Raw genomic sequence first — 17,757 nt, forward strand, 5'->3', positions numbered from 1 at the left:
AGGTGGCACAATGGCTCAGTGGTTAGCACTGTTGCCTCACAGCTAGAAGGTCCAGGGTACAGTCCCTGGTTGGACCTGGGGTCTTTTTTCCAAACTTTATTTAGACAGGTAAATCCCTTTCTGTGTGGAGTTTTCATGTTGTCCTCATGATTGCGTGGGTTTTCTCTGGGTACTCCAGTTTCCTCTCACAGACCAAAAACATGCATGTTAGTCTGCCTTCAGACCCAGGCCTCCCTTGCAAACGAGATCTGTGATCTCAGTGGGATTTACCTGGTTAAATAAAGGTTAATAAATAAATAAAATATAATAAAAATAAATCAATTAATTTATATATATATATATATATATATATATATATATATATATATATATATATATATATATATATATATATATATATATAGATAGATAGATAGATAGATAGATAGATAGATAGATAGATAGATATAGATATAGATATAGATATATATAGATATAGATATAGATATAGATATATAGATACATACAAACACACATCATGTTCAATGACTAAATAATTTTCAGCAAAAATGTATTTCATGTTTTATTGATGGGTGATAAATCTCCATCTGCTTTGACCAAAAGTTGTTTTGCCTGAAGTTGTTCATTTAAAAGCTGTAGTTTTTTCTTGCTAACATTAGCCTTAAATCAAAAACAAACTGCTATATACAGTAAGAGCGCTGCAAAAATAACAGTTATTTTTCCATTTCTTCATGGGTTTGTTAAGAGGCAAACTCTTTGTATGTACACTAAAGACTAAAGTTAAATTTAAACAAATCATCTCTTATTTTGATATTTGCTATTATTTTCTGATTTTTCAGGAAGTGCTTTGGTAGTTACAGATCTGATAAAACCCCAAAACTAACGGAGGAGATGTGAACGTAGCTGGTTGGAGGGCTGCACACTTTTCATACCTCATCAGGAGGCACTTCAAACTGTACAACGTTAAAACAATCAAGAACACTGAGATTTGATTTTATCTCTGGCTTCTGCATAAGACTTGTTTTATCATCACTATAACCGTACCACACAGGAACAAACAACTGCAACGGTTTATCAGTAATATTGAGAAAAAACCTTGTAATGAGTAACGTTTAATGTGTAACGTTTCAACAAACCCGTCCAGAGAACCTGACTTAACTTTGTTGGATAATGAGTATTCCTCTTCTACACAGGCATCATTTAATCTATCTATAAGTTACTCACCACTCATGGTGTCTAGCCTCTGTGGAACAGTCCAGTATGTGTCAGGTAACAATCTGAGTCTGAGCAGCGCTCACTAAAGGGTCCTGTTAGAGCGAGAGCGCCCAGAGCCCAGCGATAAAATAAGCTCTGCTCTCATAAACACACACATGAAAAGGCCTCTCCTACTGTCTGACCTTCTCACACCTCCACACACACATACATCACACACACTACTATAGTATATAGGCAGCCTTTGGAAGTCTGTGACAAGAGCAGGAAAGTTAAAAAGCATCCAGACCTCAGCCTGCTCTATTTCAACACTAAGCAACACGTTTCTTTTGAAATATCAACATAATTTTTTATATTATAAAACAACTCAACAAAACATCCAAAATCAAAAGTTTTCCTTGCTCAAATAACCCATGTTGGCTTTTTAAAAATTGGAAAAACTGAAAAAATTATTAAATTATTTGTTAAACGGTCCTTACAAGAAGTCATGATAAAAGTCTTTTCAGAAACGGTCAAACAACTTTTAAAGCAAACTCTTGAAATGGAAGTGTGCATAAATCCAATGATCGAATTCAGCTTTAATAAAGAAGTTGATAACAATTCATACATTGTATCTTATAATGGGCAGATGTTTTGAACCACTTTGGCCATGGCTGCCTGAAGAGTTGGCGGGGGAGAGAGCAGACTCCAGAAAGCATTTTAGTGATGGGGGATGTAAAGGTCATGGATGTTTTTCACTTACTAATGTCAAATGTCATAGAACCATGTGTGTGAGTTAGAGTTGATTTGTCTGAACAAAGTGGAGCCTGCGCACCTGATAAACTTCAAGGCCCCTACGCTGGAAAGCAGAGTTATCTTGACCTTACCTTTTCTGATAAGCGTATAAGTTGATGCCCCTTGATGCTGTCAGAGCGACATGTAACACCTTGTCTGCTTGTTTTTCAGTTGCTGCTCCTCTTGCAAGATTAAACCTGGGTTGACAAGATCTTCTCATTGTCCTCTTTGTGGCCATTTGATTAATGAGTTATGACAGGATAATTAAATGATCCAACACTTAACACCATCAAACTGGCAGACCCACTATGTGAAGGTACTATTTATAAGACTGAGTTTGTTGTGGCTCCTGGGACTGATGAAGTCTTTTGGATGAAAGACGAAACGTTTCAACTAAAAGAAAAGAGGACCTGATTTAACTCTGTTGGATTTTTTACCTGGATTATTGAGCATGAATTAGAACGAGTTCAAGCAATGTTCAACATAAAAAGGTTTAAAAAGAAGAATAAAGAAATTATTTTCATGAAATCTATGTAAAATTTTGATGAAAGTATTAGTAGTGCTATCTGTCTATTATAAATATGTCTACAGTTTTTTGTTGGTGGCTGTATTAATAAGAAATTAGATTGGTAATAATAGTGGCAGTCTCCAGACTCTGGAACTCCCTGCCCATTGATATTCATGCTGCAGAGTTCGTACAGTCCTTTAAATCCCACCGTAGAAGTCACTTTTTTACTCTGGTTTTTAATTCAAGTTCATTTTGAGTTCCTTGTGCTTGTTCTTAAACTTATTTTATTAAACTTGTGGTTTTTAATGTTACTTTATTGCTAGATTGTGGGTGAAGCACTTTGGTTACCATAGTTGTTTTTAAATGTGCTATATAAAATCAACACTGACATAATTAATGTCAGTTAACGACTAATGGTGAAGGGGTGGGACTTTATGTACGTCTTCCCACCCCTTTTGGACATGAGTTAAACAAAAGTGGTGCGATACTTGTGCACTTTTTTATTTTATGTAGGTTTTTCTTTTGATTTTTGTTTCCCTCTTCCTTGCTTGAAAGGATTGACTTTATATGGTTGGCATGTTCAAAACAACAACAAACAAACAATGCACAGTCATTTTCAATATGAACATGAACAAGGGACTGAAACTGAGGGAAAAAACATCTTTGAGGAAAAAGCACGAGTGTTTGCTTGAAAGCAAGACATTAAGTTCTATCGTTTAACTTGTTTGTGTAAATTTGTTAAATAAATGAGTAAATGAATAAATTGTCATGATGAACAATTATCTTCATTTCCTGGTCGACATTCAGATGTGTTGGGTGTCAAATAATTATCCTGTTAGAAAACAAATTGTTGGAAACAAGACAGTAGGAGATGAAACACTTGTCTTTATCATATCAATTAGCAGCACCCCCCATTTAGACACATTTTGACATCATTTTTTAAGAAGGTGAGATTAAAAAGTTAAGATTACACCTATTTGAAAGAACAATTAAAATCTGCATCATGGTTATGCAAGCTGAAATAGAAATAAACTTTCAACTTTTCCCCCAAGGAAGGTGGTAGAACCTGGAGTTCCTCACAACTTTCACACAAACTGAGGTTATTATTAGTGTTGTTTTTTAATGACACATTAATTCCAGACTCATTTTACGCACCTTTATTCGTCCGAGACTTTCCTCACAACGTCATGTAGATGTCTTCATCACTACCAGACTGCCGATGATGAACTAATGTTGCCCACACATACAGTATCTCCTCTCATCATCCTCTCCGTACGCAGCGTTACAAGATGATGTAGCGCTTTGCAAGGAGGAGCGCCTGAGGGGTTCTGCGTGGGAGGAGGCAAGGTTAAGGGGAGAAATGATCTATTTGTTTATTTCCTTTCTGTCCATCAACATCAGTTGATATCTCTCAGTTGATGGACTTCATGTCAAATGGATAATTGTTCAATGTTTCCATCCCAAAAAGATGAAATCCTTCCTTGTCAATCAGAGTTCCTGAAGGCAGCACACTGAATAAACACTCGGTGGTTATTGCTATGACAACATGCATCAGCTCATCGCTGAACTCCAGGGATCTCGTGCGTTTGTAACCCTGCTGGCATCCAGCTGCCCAGCTTTTCACTCTCACGCCCACACATCACAAATTACCATGCCTGAACGCAAGGCGAGGGAAAAATGGCTCCTCGTTTGTACATGTTTTTAACACACATTCACACTTAGAGCAAATTGTAGTGAGATACAGTGAGAACAGATTCCTTTGCAGAATGTTTCCACAGAAAGAAAAACTTCAGCGTTCTAAAATATATTAAAATATTGTTTTTAAAAACTCAAGATGAGAGGTTGTGCTTCTATTATTTAAAACAAGTTCTGCAGAAAACTTCCTTTGTTGCGTATTTTGAACAGCCTGAATAACTGCACTTGGGTTTCTCATTTATCATTTAGCCAGAGAATGAGCCCAAAGACCTCTAGTCTGGTTGAGACAAAAAGACATCCATCCATCCATCCATCCATCCATTATCTTTTACCCGCTTCTTCCATTTTGGGTCACTGGTGCCCATGTTCAGCAATCACTGTGCGAGGGGCGGGGTACACCCTGGACGGGTCGCAAGTCCACAAAAAGACATGGCAAACTTTATTTTACATGTAAAATCACATCATAATGGTTAAAATTTAAAATACACTTTTTTTTTTTACAAAATCTGATACACTACAGGACCCCAGGATTAGCTACTTCTTCTTCTTCTTTTTTTTTTTTTGATAATGAATAGCACTTAACTTTTTCCATATTTTTGGAGATTTGTGGGGTGGTTGAGAATGATACAGGAAGTTCTCTGGGCTTAAGCTCTGATGTAAAAGGTTAGTGACCCTAATGATCATCAGTCCCATTACAGTAAAGTCCTTTTCTGCTCTGCTCCAGATGAACGGGATAAAAACACACAAAGAGAGGCTGAATGCTCATACGTTGCCCACCACATCTCAGGCAGGTTCTCATTACTATCACCGGGATGAATCTGAAGCTCTGGGCTTCCAGTCTGGTTTAGGAACAAAGTGATGGGAACAGCTTGCATCACCATGGAAACACAATTATCCTGCCATAACGTGGGAGGAATGGATCATGTATGAACCACAGTGTAAATTGATCTAGTGGGGTTTTTTTTTTTTATCTGTGACCCTATGTTTTAAATGCTTTTTATTAATTCTTCAGTTATTATTATTATTAGTGTATTGTATTTTTTTTCTCTTTAATTTTACTCTCATTGATTGTTGTTGTTGTTGTTGTTGTTGTTAAGCACTTTGATAACAGGTTCTGTTTTAAATGTGCTCTATAAATAAAGTTGACTTGACTTGACCATGTGCAAGAAGAAGAAAGTTTAATTCAAGTAAACTGTAATTTCTTTCTTGGTATGATAAAAAAAAATTAATCTGTTGTGATTCATAAGTAACGTTTTTATTTATCAAATAATTAATTCTAACAAATTGTCTATTTCGTATCAAACAAACTTAATATTGTATTTGTAAAGGCTGATTGAATTACTGCACACCGTGGCTGCTTCACTGAATTAAGACGCTCAATGCCTCCATTTATAAGCTGTCCATTAGTTGCCTAGCAACATGTGATGCGTTATCATTGTGACATGGGGGCAGCTGTGGCTGAGTGGTTAGAGCAGTCGTCTTCCAATGGGAGAGTTGGGGGTTCGATTCCACCAGCAGTCACATGCTGAAGTTCCCCTGGGCAAGACATTGAACCCCTCACTGCCTCTGATGTGTCCCATCAGTGTATGAATGTGATAAAGCACTGATTATTCTTTGTAGAGATCTAGTAGTGCTGTATGAATGGGTAAATGAGAACACAGATTGTAGTGTGAGGTACTATATAAATACAGTCCATTTATAATTTACCATTATCAGTGACAGCAAATGAAAATTTTGAGTCTTGCGCACTGGCTGTGATATTTGTGCAGCTGCATTATTGTCTTACAGCATGATGTAATAGTGGGATGTGCAGGGATGTGGAATGGAGCGTGCTTCCCTTTATTCATCAAACACACACACGCGCGTGCAAAGTTTACTCATCAATTATTCCTCAAAGGAATGATTTCACCTCATCTTCGCCTTAAATCAACCCTCTCCCATGATGCGTCCTGTGTTTAAGACTTTAAACATTATACTCACTTGTTTGGTTTAATGTGACTAAATTTATCATCACAAAACCAACAAAGTCACGTTCTCCGAGAAATAATAAACTGCAACTTGCAGTGAAGCAAAACAGTTGATTAAAAAGAGAATTGGGCGCTTCATTTGACTAATGTCCTCTCAGATATACTGTATGTATGAATGCACATTATTTCACCACGGCTTCAATCAGGGTTCTGAAAGAGAAGAAAGCTCTCCTGGAAAATGCAGAAAGGTCAGGAAATAGATTCTTTGCTATAAAATGTCAGCTGGTTGTTTCATAACTGGCCACTTGAAGCTGTTTGAAGGGTCTGTGAAAATAATAAAGGAGGTTAGAGATGCTGCTTTTGGGCGAGGTTATAGATTTTTTTTAATAAGTATAGTGATGTGTATTGTATTCAGCTTTTTTATTGACATTTTATGACACTCATTTTGTGACCATTGCTGAATCACTGAGCTTAGATGGAGGTCCAAAAAGTTAAAGTTGACCTTTTTTTTCTGAATTTAAAGTATTTCATAAGAGTTTGGAATGGGATCAAAGATTTTTCTCAAATATGTCATGAAGCAAGTTCAGTTTCATTTCAGTGATTTGAGGAAGTCTACCCTTTGAATTTTGGAGGTCTAAATGTTAAACTGTGTGGAAATGTATAAAAACATATTCATAATGGTCCGATTAATTAATGAAAATAATAATTTCAAAGTATATCTTTTTTTGTTTGTTTTTCAGGCAGAATGTGCCTTTTGACATCATTAACAGAGTGCAGTTAGCCTTTTTACTTTGTTGGTTGAAACAAGTATTTGGCAATGAAAAAGTACAATTTTTATTAGTAAAAGGTATTTTATTTTTAAAATTGTCTCAAATAAAAACGTACATACAATTTTTTTTTGTCAAAATCATGGCAAAGCATTTATTTCTCAACATTTGAGATTAGAAAATCTATTCAAATGATAGTTTTTATGCTATAAAGTCAAATATGTGATTTAATCAAAGACTTCTCCCATGTTTAGTGTTTATCAAGAAAACAAAGGATTCAGATTCAAACCATATATCATCCATGTATCTGTTATAAACAAATGAAAACGATGTGGTATTGTTTACAAAAAAGCCTGTTTTTACATTCAAAGTGATAAAACTACATCCACAATGCCGAGTTCAGTTTTATCCATTTCACGCTCTGAGCTGATCAAAAAGTAGCTGACTTTATTTGGACACTTCTGGACTTGATAAAAGATCATAAAGGGACGTTAAGAAAAATGTCAAAAACATGCAACACACATCAATCAAAGCTACATGCAGTGTCAGAAAAAAAAAAATTGTACAAAATGCAGATTAGCAGGTTTTAACATCTGCCTCTTTAGCTACTGTCACAGAAGCAGATGCAGAAATGTTATCAGCTAAACTCAGAATAGCAATTAGCCAAATGCAAGACAAACACGTCACCAGAAAACATGTTTGAATACAAAAAAATACTGATACTATTACAGACTTTACAGAATATACTGTACCTTTATGTAAAACAATCTTAGCTGCATTTAAAGTACTTATTTATTCTTTAACAGTGTCTTGGTTTGAACTTTGGCATTATGGGTTATTTTAAGCATGAGCGAAGGAACTCATTAAATACATAATGTGCAAAAATAATATTTCTAGATGTATTAAATCTATTTAGTTCTACTTGGTCAAATAAAATGATTGAAAGACTAAAAAAATGTTCCCATAAATTCTGTAAGAAAGGTTTGGTATGGCAAATATTTGCTAAATGAGAATTAATTGTTATTGATTGTTGTCGTTGTCTACACACTAACAAAAAGTTGTATTCTATAAACTGTCATTTAAAAACTCTTTTCATTGTGCCAATGTTCAGAAAACAAACTAAAAAATAAAACAGTATAATGGTCATTTTAATATTTAGATTTTTTTTTTTAACTATATTCCCCATTCTGAAATCTGAAGGTCAAGCTTGACCCCCTTTTATTTTTATTTCCTCAAATTTCAGGTGTTTCATCCTTTACACAGAGTTACACTTGGATATGCTGATGACTTTAGAAGTAGTGTTGACACATTCAGACCTCAGATTTTTTTTTTCCAGACTTCAGATAAGCGTCACCTACACAATCGGAGGTGACATCTTCCTGTCGGTCATTTAGCTCTTCCTGTGTTAAAGTCAGTATAAAAGGCCACAGTGCAACCATGGAGTGAATTAGTGGACATCTTTCGTGTCGTGTGCATGACAGTGTTCAGTTGTAGGATGATGTGTTAGTGACTGGACGCAGCTGATCATGGTCTGGGGTTTCTGCCCTTTGATTGACTGACAACCTCTTCCAGCGACTTCCTGGTTATCAGCAGTCGAACAACATCCTCCTTCTCCCTGGTTAGTTTCTTACGAGCCTGATCGTGAGTCACCATGGTCATATCCCAGCCGTTCACCTGCGAGGAAGCAGAGTTTTCTTACACTGCAGTAAGAGGGAAGCTCGAGCCTGGCTCTTTAGGGAGCAAACAGTGCCATCTTGTGGATTTATCGTTCAGCAATTGATCTTTTCTTTTAAAAATCACACACCTGCATTATTTTGTCTCCCATCCTCAAACCTGCAACTTCGGCAGGTCCCCCTGGGCTTATCCTGGTCACATAGATGCCCTTTAAAGAAGACAAACACATAAAGATTCATAACATCACAGCTGTGTAAGGTACACAAATATTTTATTAAACAAAAATAATCCACTAATCTAAAACAAGAACACCATAAGTCCACAATAATGACAGAAAGGTAAAGCATAAAAGAAAAGAAACAGATTGTGTGCCCACAGGTTGGCAACATAATTAGGTGCTTGTGCTGAAAACAAAAATAAATAATAAATACATCTATAAATATAAATATATCATAAATACGGGAATTCTAGTTAATTATGTCACGATTTTCCTGTTTACGATTTTATCATCAGGAAGCTTGAGTCAGTCAAACGGACAACTGATTATTAAATCACATAAGTTCAATTACATCTTTTAAATCATGGACTGTGATCCAATGGGAAAAGTAAATTTATGACCAGACTGCCCAACCTTTAATACGGTTTTATAATATTAAATTAAAGTTGATGTAAGAATCTTTTTACGTCTGCAACACAACACAATAAATGATCTGGTTCAACAGCTGATCACCACTAAGAGTGAAACAAGCTAAATAAATTATATTGTTATGGAGATCAATGCTCTGGTGGCTCAGTTGGTAGAGCTGTTGCCTTTAAGCAAGAAGGTTGCTGGATAGAATTCAGGCTGGGGTCCTTTCTGGGTGGACAGCATTCTCAATAACATTTTGAGTAGGAGGCTGGAGTTATTTTCAAAAATAAACACACAGATGTTCTGTGCAACCAAAACGTTGGTGAATTCAGACACTGATCAGTGATGAAAATGTCTTACCAGCATCACAGACATAAAAAAGAGTTATGAAGTCATAATCGGCAGCAGCTGCCAATCAATTTTGTAGAGCGAGATAACATACATTTTCAAGAATCTACCTTAATAAAGAATTATTTCACAATTAATTTATCTTTATTCTTTATCTTGCAGCAGGCCTAGCTGAATTTGCAGCTCAAAAACTTCACTTTGTTTTTTTGTAACAAAAGACAAGATCATGAAATCGATCAACATCAGAAGCATCATATTGTGAACATTTGAATAAGACCGTTAACCCTTTAACTTTATGACTATGTTATTTCAACCACCTTATTTTAATTCTTAAAAATATTATATGCATTCCACAAAAAACTAGGCATTTAGAGCTATCTCAGCCTGAAGTAAAAATATTAATATAAATAATTTTCTTTTATGCTTTAATAAAAGTTTGTTTGTTTAAAAACTCTACACTACAGGATTCTTTTAATTGACAAAATATTCATTTTATAGTAATTTAAAGTGTATTTTCCTCCATTCCATTACATGACATCCATACACCCTCTGGGTCAACATCCACATTCTCTTCTATTCTCCAGGCACAGTTTGCTTTTCCTCTCTTTCTTATTCTAAAACAAATCATGATCACTCTCTTCACCAACAAAGTCCTCACTGTCTGACTCGGACTTTTTCTCCTTCATGATTCTCTCCTCTGTCTGAGAGGTTCTGGGTCCATGGTTCTGTCCTCCTCTGGCTCATGTTCAAAAACCATCTCATTTTGACTCAAACACAATAAAACTGACTAAACCCAAACCCAAACGCCCTAAATATCACAAATCTCTCAGACCTCATGACTCACTCCTGCTCTCGCTGCATCCTAATCGTGCAAAACTCCATTCAACTTCTGCATCTTCTTAAAGTTTAGACAGGACTCAGTGTTATATTACATTATTTTTCTATGACCCCTGAGTTTGGCTCATCTCACCTGAGGATGTGAATATGTTCAGGCCCGTTTGTCTTTTACAACACACCAAACAGAACAGCCAGATCATACATCAAATTGTAAGTTGGACGCCATCTATCACGGTGTGCTAAGATTCATAACTGGCTGTAACTACCATACCCACCACTGCACCCTGTATTCACTGGTCAACGGGTCATTTACTTCACGCACGCTCTCCCACTGGTACATTTTCATCTTTAAATCACTTCTTGGTCTGTTGCCTTCATACATCTCCTCCTACACTACTCCTGTCACTTCATGAGTGCAGCTACAGCGTGGGCTCTCAGGACATCATTACCTGCAGCGTCCCCCTCAGTGCAGACTGAACTTGACAAAAGAGCCTTCCCTTACTCCGCTCCTGTAACCTGGAATATCTTGCAAAAAGATCTGAGGCTCTCAACTTTGACCACCCCAAGGGATTTTAAACAACTGTTAAGTTCATGGTAAAAACCAGCGCAGACATGTTCCTGTTTTTAGCATTTTACATCACTCTATAATTAACTGTTTTTGTTTCGCTTTGATATAATTTCTTCCATTTACTTTTCATGTTATATGCTTTTTATACGATTGTCTATTGTTGTCTGTACCTCATCTGTGTTCTTTGTTTAAATCAGGTCTCTCTTGTAAATGAGTCGTTAAATAAAAGTTGAATGAAAAAAAAAAAGTCTTGAGTTATGTTCCTCAACTATGTTACGTTTCTTTTGCATATTACCTGAAGAATAAAGATCCTCTTTTATCAAAGATAAGTCTGCACCAGAACCTTCAGTAATGAGATACTGTATTTATTTATGAGCATTGCAGGATAAACACTTGAGAATGTGCACGGGAACAAGACAAGTAAGACTTTGTCACCCCATGATTCAAATTAAGCAGCATTATTGATGTGGTCATAATCAATTTAATAACGGTGTCCCCAACAGGAAACTCAAGCCAAGATAATTATAAAATAAACTCACAGCCAAGCATGTATAATACTAGTTGTTTTCAGAATATTTCATTACCTTATCTGACTTATCCTCAGAGAAGGGGTTCTGACCAGGGTCCTGGTCTATACCTCCTCCGATGCTGAAGCCCAGGATTAGGTTACCTCCCTGCCGCAACTTCTGGATCTCAATCCGTTGCTGTTTAAGAAAAACAATCCAAAATTAAAATTTCCACAAGCATCTTCATAAAAAAACTGTGGTCGGGAAGGGTTGGTTTTACTTTTAGCTTTGAAATGTTTGTTGGAAAACTGAACTAGTCTGTCGCCACAGCCCACTGTCAGCCAGAGGGCCTGTTCAGACCCGGCACCAACATGTGCCAACACTAAGCACAGATGAGAACAAGAGGAGAAGGAAATATTTATCTATGTTTTTTCTATTCATTAAACCTGTATTTATAAAAGTTAGTCTCATTGAGCCACGAGGACTCATTTACAAACGTATATGTAGTTTAATAATGAAACATCATATGACAGTTTCCCAGATTTCGGGAAGGTTTGACCCCGTGAATGCACTGCTTGACTTTAGTGCAAGCCATTTACTTTGACAGTGACAAGCAGCTGCAGTCACACAACACCAGACAGATTCTGACAGTAGGACTCCTTCAAACACAAGAGCTGCCTGTGTGTGAGACGACTTTCTCAGTCTCTCTGACACAATGAAACCAAAAGATGACTTCATCAAGTCAAGTGAGTCAGGATTTCCAAACCAGCTTCCCTTCTTCTTTTTTTTTTAAGCTTTATAAACTAGACAGATTTCCTCTGGCAAATAAATGAGCAAATATTTTCTACATATGAAAAAGGAAGCAACAGTTTAGGTCACAGTAAAGATGAAACCCTGTATGGAGGAAAGTGTGATTAAAACAAGCGGTTAAAAAAAAAATGCACAGATTAAGAATTTGATTAGTGACGAATTGTTAAAGCGAGGAATGAAATAAAAAATATAGCCTATTTCCTAGCAAATAACCCAAATCTTCTATTGATTTTGACTTTTGATTAATGAGAAATTGCTGCTTAGTTTTACAGTAAACTATAAATCTCTGGGGTTTCCCAGGGGTTCCCAACACTGGTCCTTGAGGAACACCATACTGCATGTTTTAGTTGGTTCTCTGCTCCGACACACCTGGTTTTAATAAATAGGTGATTAACAGGCTTCTGCAGAACACGAGGAAGTAATTAAATCACTGAATCAGGTGTGTTGGAGCAGGGAAACAACTGAAACATGCAGGATGGTGTTCCTCAAGGACTAGGGTTAGGAACCCTTGGTTAGACTACGGTCACTTTAGTGTTTGGTTTCTGCCATGACGTAAACTAAATGATGAAAAAATAATATCTAAATGAAAACAAACACAACAAGTGTAACTCTGAAGTCGTTTGGACCCATTACTGAAAGCGAATGACAAGTAAATATGAAGTTAACCTTTTAATCCAACAAGCTAAAGGGAATATGGGAATCTCACAACAAGTCATATGTACTTTTGTGCACAAATTATGTAGCACTTTAACTTAAAGAAGGGCGAGAAGCGATGCTGCTTGTCTGTAAAGTTGCAGGAAGCTTCAGTCACACCTTAGCGGGGGTGACGCCTCATTTTGAACAAGACATTTTCTTTAAAGTTAGCTAGTTAAATGTTTGTTTAAAGTTACGTTTAAGAAATTGTTTCCACTTCCAGTACACAGACAACCTGACAGTAAAGTCAGTAAACCTAGCTTACTTTAGCTACTTAGCGCTTACGGGGAAATAGCACGAGTTAATTCAGCGTTTGTACGAGTCAACATTTAATGTCGGCCAGAACAATAGACACAACCCTCCCTTCAAACTTACCACTACTGCGGTCACAGGTTGACCTGGGATGAAAGACATCGTCTAACTACAATATGAAAGCTAAAAAGCGGCTACACTCGCAACCAAAGCAGCTGTGAGCGTGAAAAAAAAGTGTTCTTGTAGTAATGTAACTTCCCAGCCCTCTTTTTACATGAGCAGGCTGAGTGACGTCGAGCTGAAACCAGCGCTTCTCACATGACGTAACCTCGCCTCCCTGTAGGGGAAAGGTGCGCGTGTTTCGATGTACAGCAGCAGCCAGAAGGGCGGGGTTAAAGAGCTGGAACACTTTGGACTTCCTGAGCACGTTCCCCTATTATGTTGTATAAACGAATCTTTCAAAATCACATTATTATTATTACTTCTTATTTTAGCTGTTTCCTTTTCAGGGGTTGCCACAGCAAGTCATCCTCCTCCACCTCTCTGTCTGGTCTGTTCTTACTCCAGCTACCTTCATATCTTTGAGTCAAACTGCGTCAATAGTGTAGCTCCTCTTTGGTCTTCCTCTTTGTCTTTTTCCTGGCAGTTGCATTTCTAACATCTTTCAACCAATAGCCTGGGCCAGGGGTTCCCAAACGTTTCCATGCCATGGCCCCCCAAACAGCAGTAGCATCTGGCTGAGGCCCCTCTCGCAAACCCACAAAAAATGCTACAAAATATGTAAAAAAAATAAATCAAAATCTACTTTTAGAATGTTTAAATTTTTATTCACTATATTCATTTAATCATTACAGCTGCTGAGTGTAAATTTGTTATTAACTAACATGTTTTAAACACTGTACTACCTCTGAAAAAAAACAACAACTACTTTTCAACAAACTATTGACCAGAAGAACAAAACAAAAGAAATATAACGTCTCTCTCAAGCGTGTTTATCTGGAAATGACAGATACAGATTACCCTAGTGTGCAGTTTTTATTATTAATATTACTCATTTTTATTTTTGCTGTTTTTTATCTTCTTCTTCTCTCCAGCTGTCTGAGGCTTCCCTGGAGGCCCCCAGGGGGCCGCAGCCTCCTTTTTCCACAGGCCTAGGTTACCCTCTGTCCAGTCACTCTGGTCCATGCTCCCTATGGATGTGTTTACCCTGGGAGGGGCAGCACCAATGAAAAACATGTTGCCCAACATATATCAGAAGATGATTACTTTATTCCTGTTTACTGTATTGGTCAAATATTCTGTTCAGGCTTTTGAATTTGGTGTGCCACCCCAGGACTTTCATTGTCCCTCAAACGGCCATCCTGTTAAAAAATTCTGGAGGTGCCGCTGCGTCAAACATTTTGGCCAGATTAAAATATTTTAAAGATTCAAGATTTTGTTGGGGAATAAAAACAGCACACACTTTAAAGTATTTTATGAACTCCTACAGAATTATGCTTCAGTCAGAAACACACACACACGGCAAAATAATACTGCAATCATAATTTGTTTATATACATGTTAGATATAAACACAAACAAGCATTTACTACAAACAAGTAGTATATTGATTTGCAGGAACTACAGTACTTCCTGCATGGTTCCACCTGTGAGGCAAGTTTGACGAGAATAACACAAAGCAGATCTAAAACATGGATTTTATGTTAATACATGTATGAATTGATTCAGCTAAGCTACATGAACATTTCAGCTACAATTGCTGCAAACCTATCAGCATATATAAAATATAAATTATATATAGTACTGTATATTGTAATATGTAGTACACTGAAATGAGACACCCTTTCAAGATGACATCAGTTGTACCAAAATCCCTTTACAAAAACAAAAAAATGTTTTATGGGTTTCATTAAGTTTGGAAACTGTTATTTATAAATGTACAAAATATATAACAATGTTGTTTGTGAATGATTGACACTAAACAAGCTACTCATTATTATGGTTTTGTAGCAATAAAATATTTTTAATAGTGAAATGCAAGATTGTTTTTCACTGCGAAAGTGAATAAAATACACAATAACTAAAAAAAAAAAAAAAACGACGTCACCATCAGACTAATCATTACAGTGTTTTATTTTGTTGTTGTTGTTTTAAAGAAAATAGAACTTTTCAAACAGAGAACGCACTTGTAGCCAACACTTTTTAATGTGATGAAGGTAACGAGGGCTCCTGTTCCAGGATTTAAACCACTTTAACTTCTCAGCCTTGTCACATTCAGAGAAATGCACATCTCTGACATGAGCGAACAGCTGATGAGTTTAGATGAATAAAGCTGGCGTAGACTCAGTATTTTGATGCTTTGAAAATTACTTTGCCATATTTAAGTCATGTCAGGGGTGGCACGGTGGCTCAGAGCTGCCGCCTCTCAGCGAGAAGGTTGCCAGATCGAATCCCACCCACTCCACCCAGAATTGCCTTTCTGGGTGGAGTTAGCATGTTTTCTCCATTCATGCGTGGGTTTTCTCCGGGTACTCTGGTTTCCTCCCACAGACCAAAAACATGCATGTTAGGCTGATTGGTAACTAAATTGTTCATAGGTGAGAGGGGAGTGGTTGTTTGTCTCGTTTGTCTCTATGTGTCCCTGTGATGGACTTGTGATTTGTCCAGGGTTGACCCCACCTCTCGCACAGTGACTGTTGGATTTGGGCACTATATTGACCCCTGCGACCCGAAAAGGAAAAAGTCAGTAAAGATAATGGATGGATGGATGGATGGATGGATGGATGGATGGATGGATGGATGGATGGATGGAGCCATGTCAGTCCCAACCCTTACCAACTCTTCTTGCCTTTAACCGACTTGTAGTTGAACTGTGTTGATTTACAAGGTCCTTTTTTACTATTGGACAGAAAATAAAGTGTATTCGTCATCAGTCTCTGAAGAGGCAGGGTCTCTGAACCCCATGTTTATCAGTAGCCTGGAGCAAAAGGTGGAGGTGACTGACACTCTTGAGGTAACACTTGATCAGTCAGTCCCTTAACTCTACTGCAATGGGGTGAAGAGCCGAGGGTCGCCAGCTCTGCGATCTCCTGGTATTCGTTCTCAGTGTCTTCCCTTCTGTCAACTGTGTCCATGGAAATCTCTGAGTACACATGATCTGAGTCAGTCACGTCCTGCCGCTGGTTTGTCTTCTTTTGGAATTTCTTCTTGAGGCTCATGAAGTTAGTGACGACTAATGGCTTCCACTCGTTGGGCTTCAACAGGTGGACATTGGAGCCGAGGTGTTGCGAGGGGGCAGAGGGTGTAAATAAACTCCTGGGTGCAGAGATGGTTCTCATGTAGGCCTGGTTTTGCTTCTGGGGCACACTGTTTCGAGAAGGGACTTCAGGAGGCTGGTTTGGTGGAAGGTAACTGGCTTCAAATCTCTTCCTGGACTTTGCAACAGGCTGCAGGTCATAAAGCATAAAGCACATTTAACCATCCATTACATTTAAAGGCACTTGAAAACTTACTTTTATCATCTAAATCACAGCTCTAAAACATGAAGTGTGCTAAATTAGCAAAATGTAAGATTGCATAAAGGAGGATAATGATCAGTAGTTTATTACTGGTTGTGCCACAATGGCAGGAAATGCACCAATCCCCACTTTTGTATAAAAAAATATAATTTCTTGGCATTTAAGGCCAAAACCACAAGAGTTATCTGTGCAAGCTAAACAGCCTCAAATCTCACTTTGACACCGATTTATGCACAAAAATACACTTTTCTATTACCAGTAACTCCTATATCCTCCATTGACAGAAGAAACTGCAGCACTAGTTTATTTGGAATAAAACAAAACCTCCTTTTTTTTTTTAACAATTTCATGTGAAAAACTGACTAAATATTTTACTTTAAAAATATGTGTAATTTTATACTTTGAACATTTGTAACCAGCATTTTATTAATGACTCAACGAAGGCTACAGCTCTGACCCGACACATATGTGTTACAAATACGTTTGATGTGCTACAAAGACGAAGCTTTAATGCTTTGCATCTTTTTACATTTGTTCTCAAAACCTTTGGGCCAGCCTTTTGAGAACGGCTGTGATCAGTACAGATTGATCGGTATAGATTAATACATATATTTTGATCAGTATAAAAGGTCATATTACTGAGGCTGGGGTTGGAGAGGGGACGTGATGTAGTTCAACTTCCAAAGTAGGATAAAGCCTGCTGGGATTGCTGTTTGGAAGCAGGATTGTAGAGTCCGTCAGGTTATTTGGTCGATAAGGAATGGCAGGCGGGATCTCGTCTTCCGGTTCTGGTTGACTCTGGTTCAGGTTGGGTTTTGATGGGTCCTTTGTGGGTGAACCAGTGTTGGTGGATAGATCTCTGTGGGTAAACAGCTGTGCGTAGTCTGCATTGCTGTTTGAGGGCTTACATAAAATAAAACGGAAACAAAAAGACAAAACATGTTCATTTATATTTGATATAAAAATGTTTTATAAGGTGTGAAGTTGCCTTTATGCCTATT

General features: G+C 37.3%; 2 protein-coding genes across 2 annotated transcripts in view; both read right to left on the minus strand.

The window, feature by feature from the left end:
* Positions 1 to 7,652: 7,652 nt before the first annotated feature.
* Positions 7,653 to 13,558, minus strand: tax1bp3 (Tax1 (human T-cell leukemia virus type I) binding protein 3). Its single transcript, XM_037674668.1, has 4 exons — positions 13,363 to 13,558; positions 11,563 to 11,682; positions 8,728 to 8,805; positions 7,653 to 8,597 (listed from the first exon to the last, which is right to left on the minus strand). The coding sequence occupies exons 1-4, from the start codon at positions 13,399 to 13,401 to the stop codon at positions 8,448 to 8,450; spliced, it is 387 nt and encodes a 128-aa protein (XP_037530596.1). The 5' UTR covers positions 13,402 to 13,558; the 3' UTR covers positions 7,653 to 8,447.
* Positions 13,559 to 16,207: 2,649 nt separating this feature from the next.
* Positions 16,208 to 17,757, minus strand: part of hsh2d (hematopoietic SH2 domain containing) — a 3,979-nt gene continuing 2,429 nt past the window's right edge. The window contains exons 4-5 of the mRNA XM_037674669.1: positions 17,396 to 17,659; positions 16,208 to 16,684 (exon numbers count right to left, since the gene is read on the minus strand). Of these exons, the coding sequence (XP_037530597.1) occupies positions 16,208 to 16,684; positions 17,396 to 17,659 (741 nt within the window). The remainder of the gene's footprint in view (positions 16,685 to 17,395; positions 17,660 to 17,757) is intronic.

The sequence above is a fragment of the Nematolebias whitei genome, chromosome 3 (assembly GCF_014905685.2).
Source record: "Nematolebias whitei isolate Nwh7 chromosome 3, NemWhi1, whole genome shotgun sequence".
NCBI lineage: Eukaryota > Metazoa > Chordata > Actinopteri > Cyprinodontiformes > Rivulidae > Nematolebias > Nematolebias whitei.

Bases quoted from the DNA above. Each gene is read 5' to 3' on its own strand.
- tax1bp3 (XM_037674668.1), bottom strand. From the start codon at position 13,401: ATGTCTTTCATCCCAGGTCAACCTGTGACCGCAGTAGTG. The intron at 8,806-11,562 runs GTAATGAAATAT...TCTTCTTTAAAG, and splicing joins CTGAGGATAAGTCAGATAAG to GGCATCTATGTGACCAGGAT. The intron at 8,598-8,727 runs GTGTGTGATTTT...GCTTCCTCGCAG, and splicing joins TGGGAGACAAAATAATGCAG to GTGAACGGCTGGGATATGAC.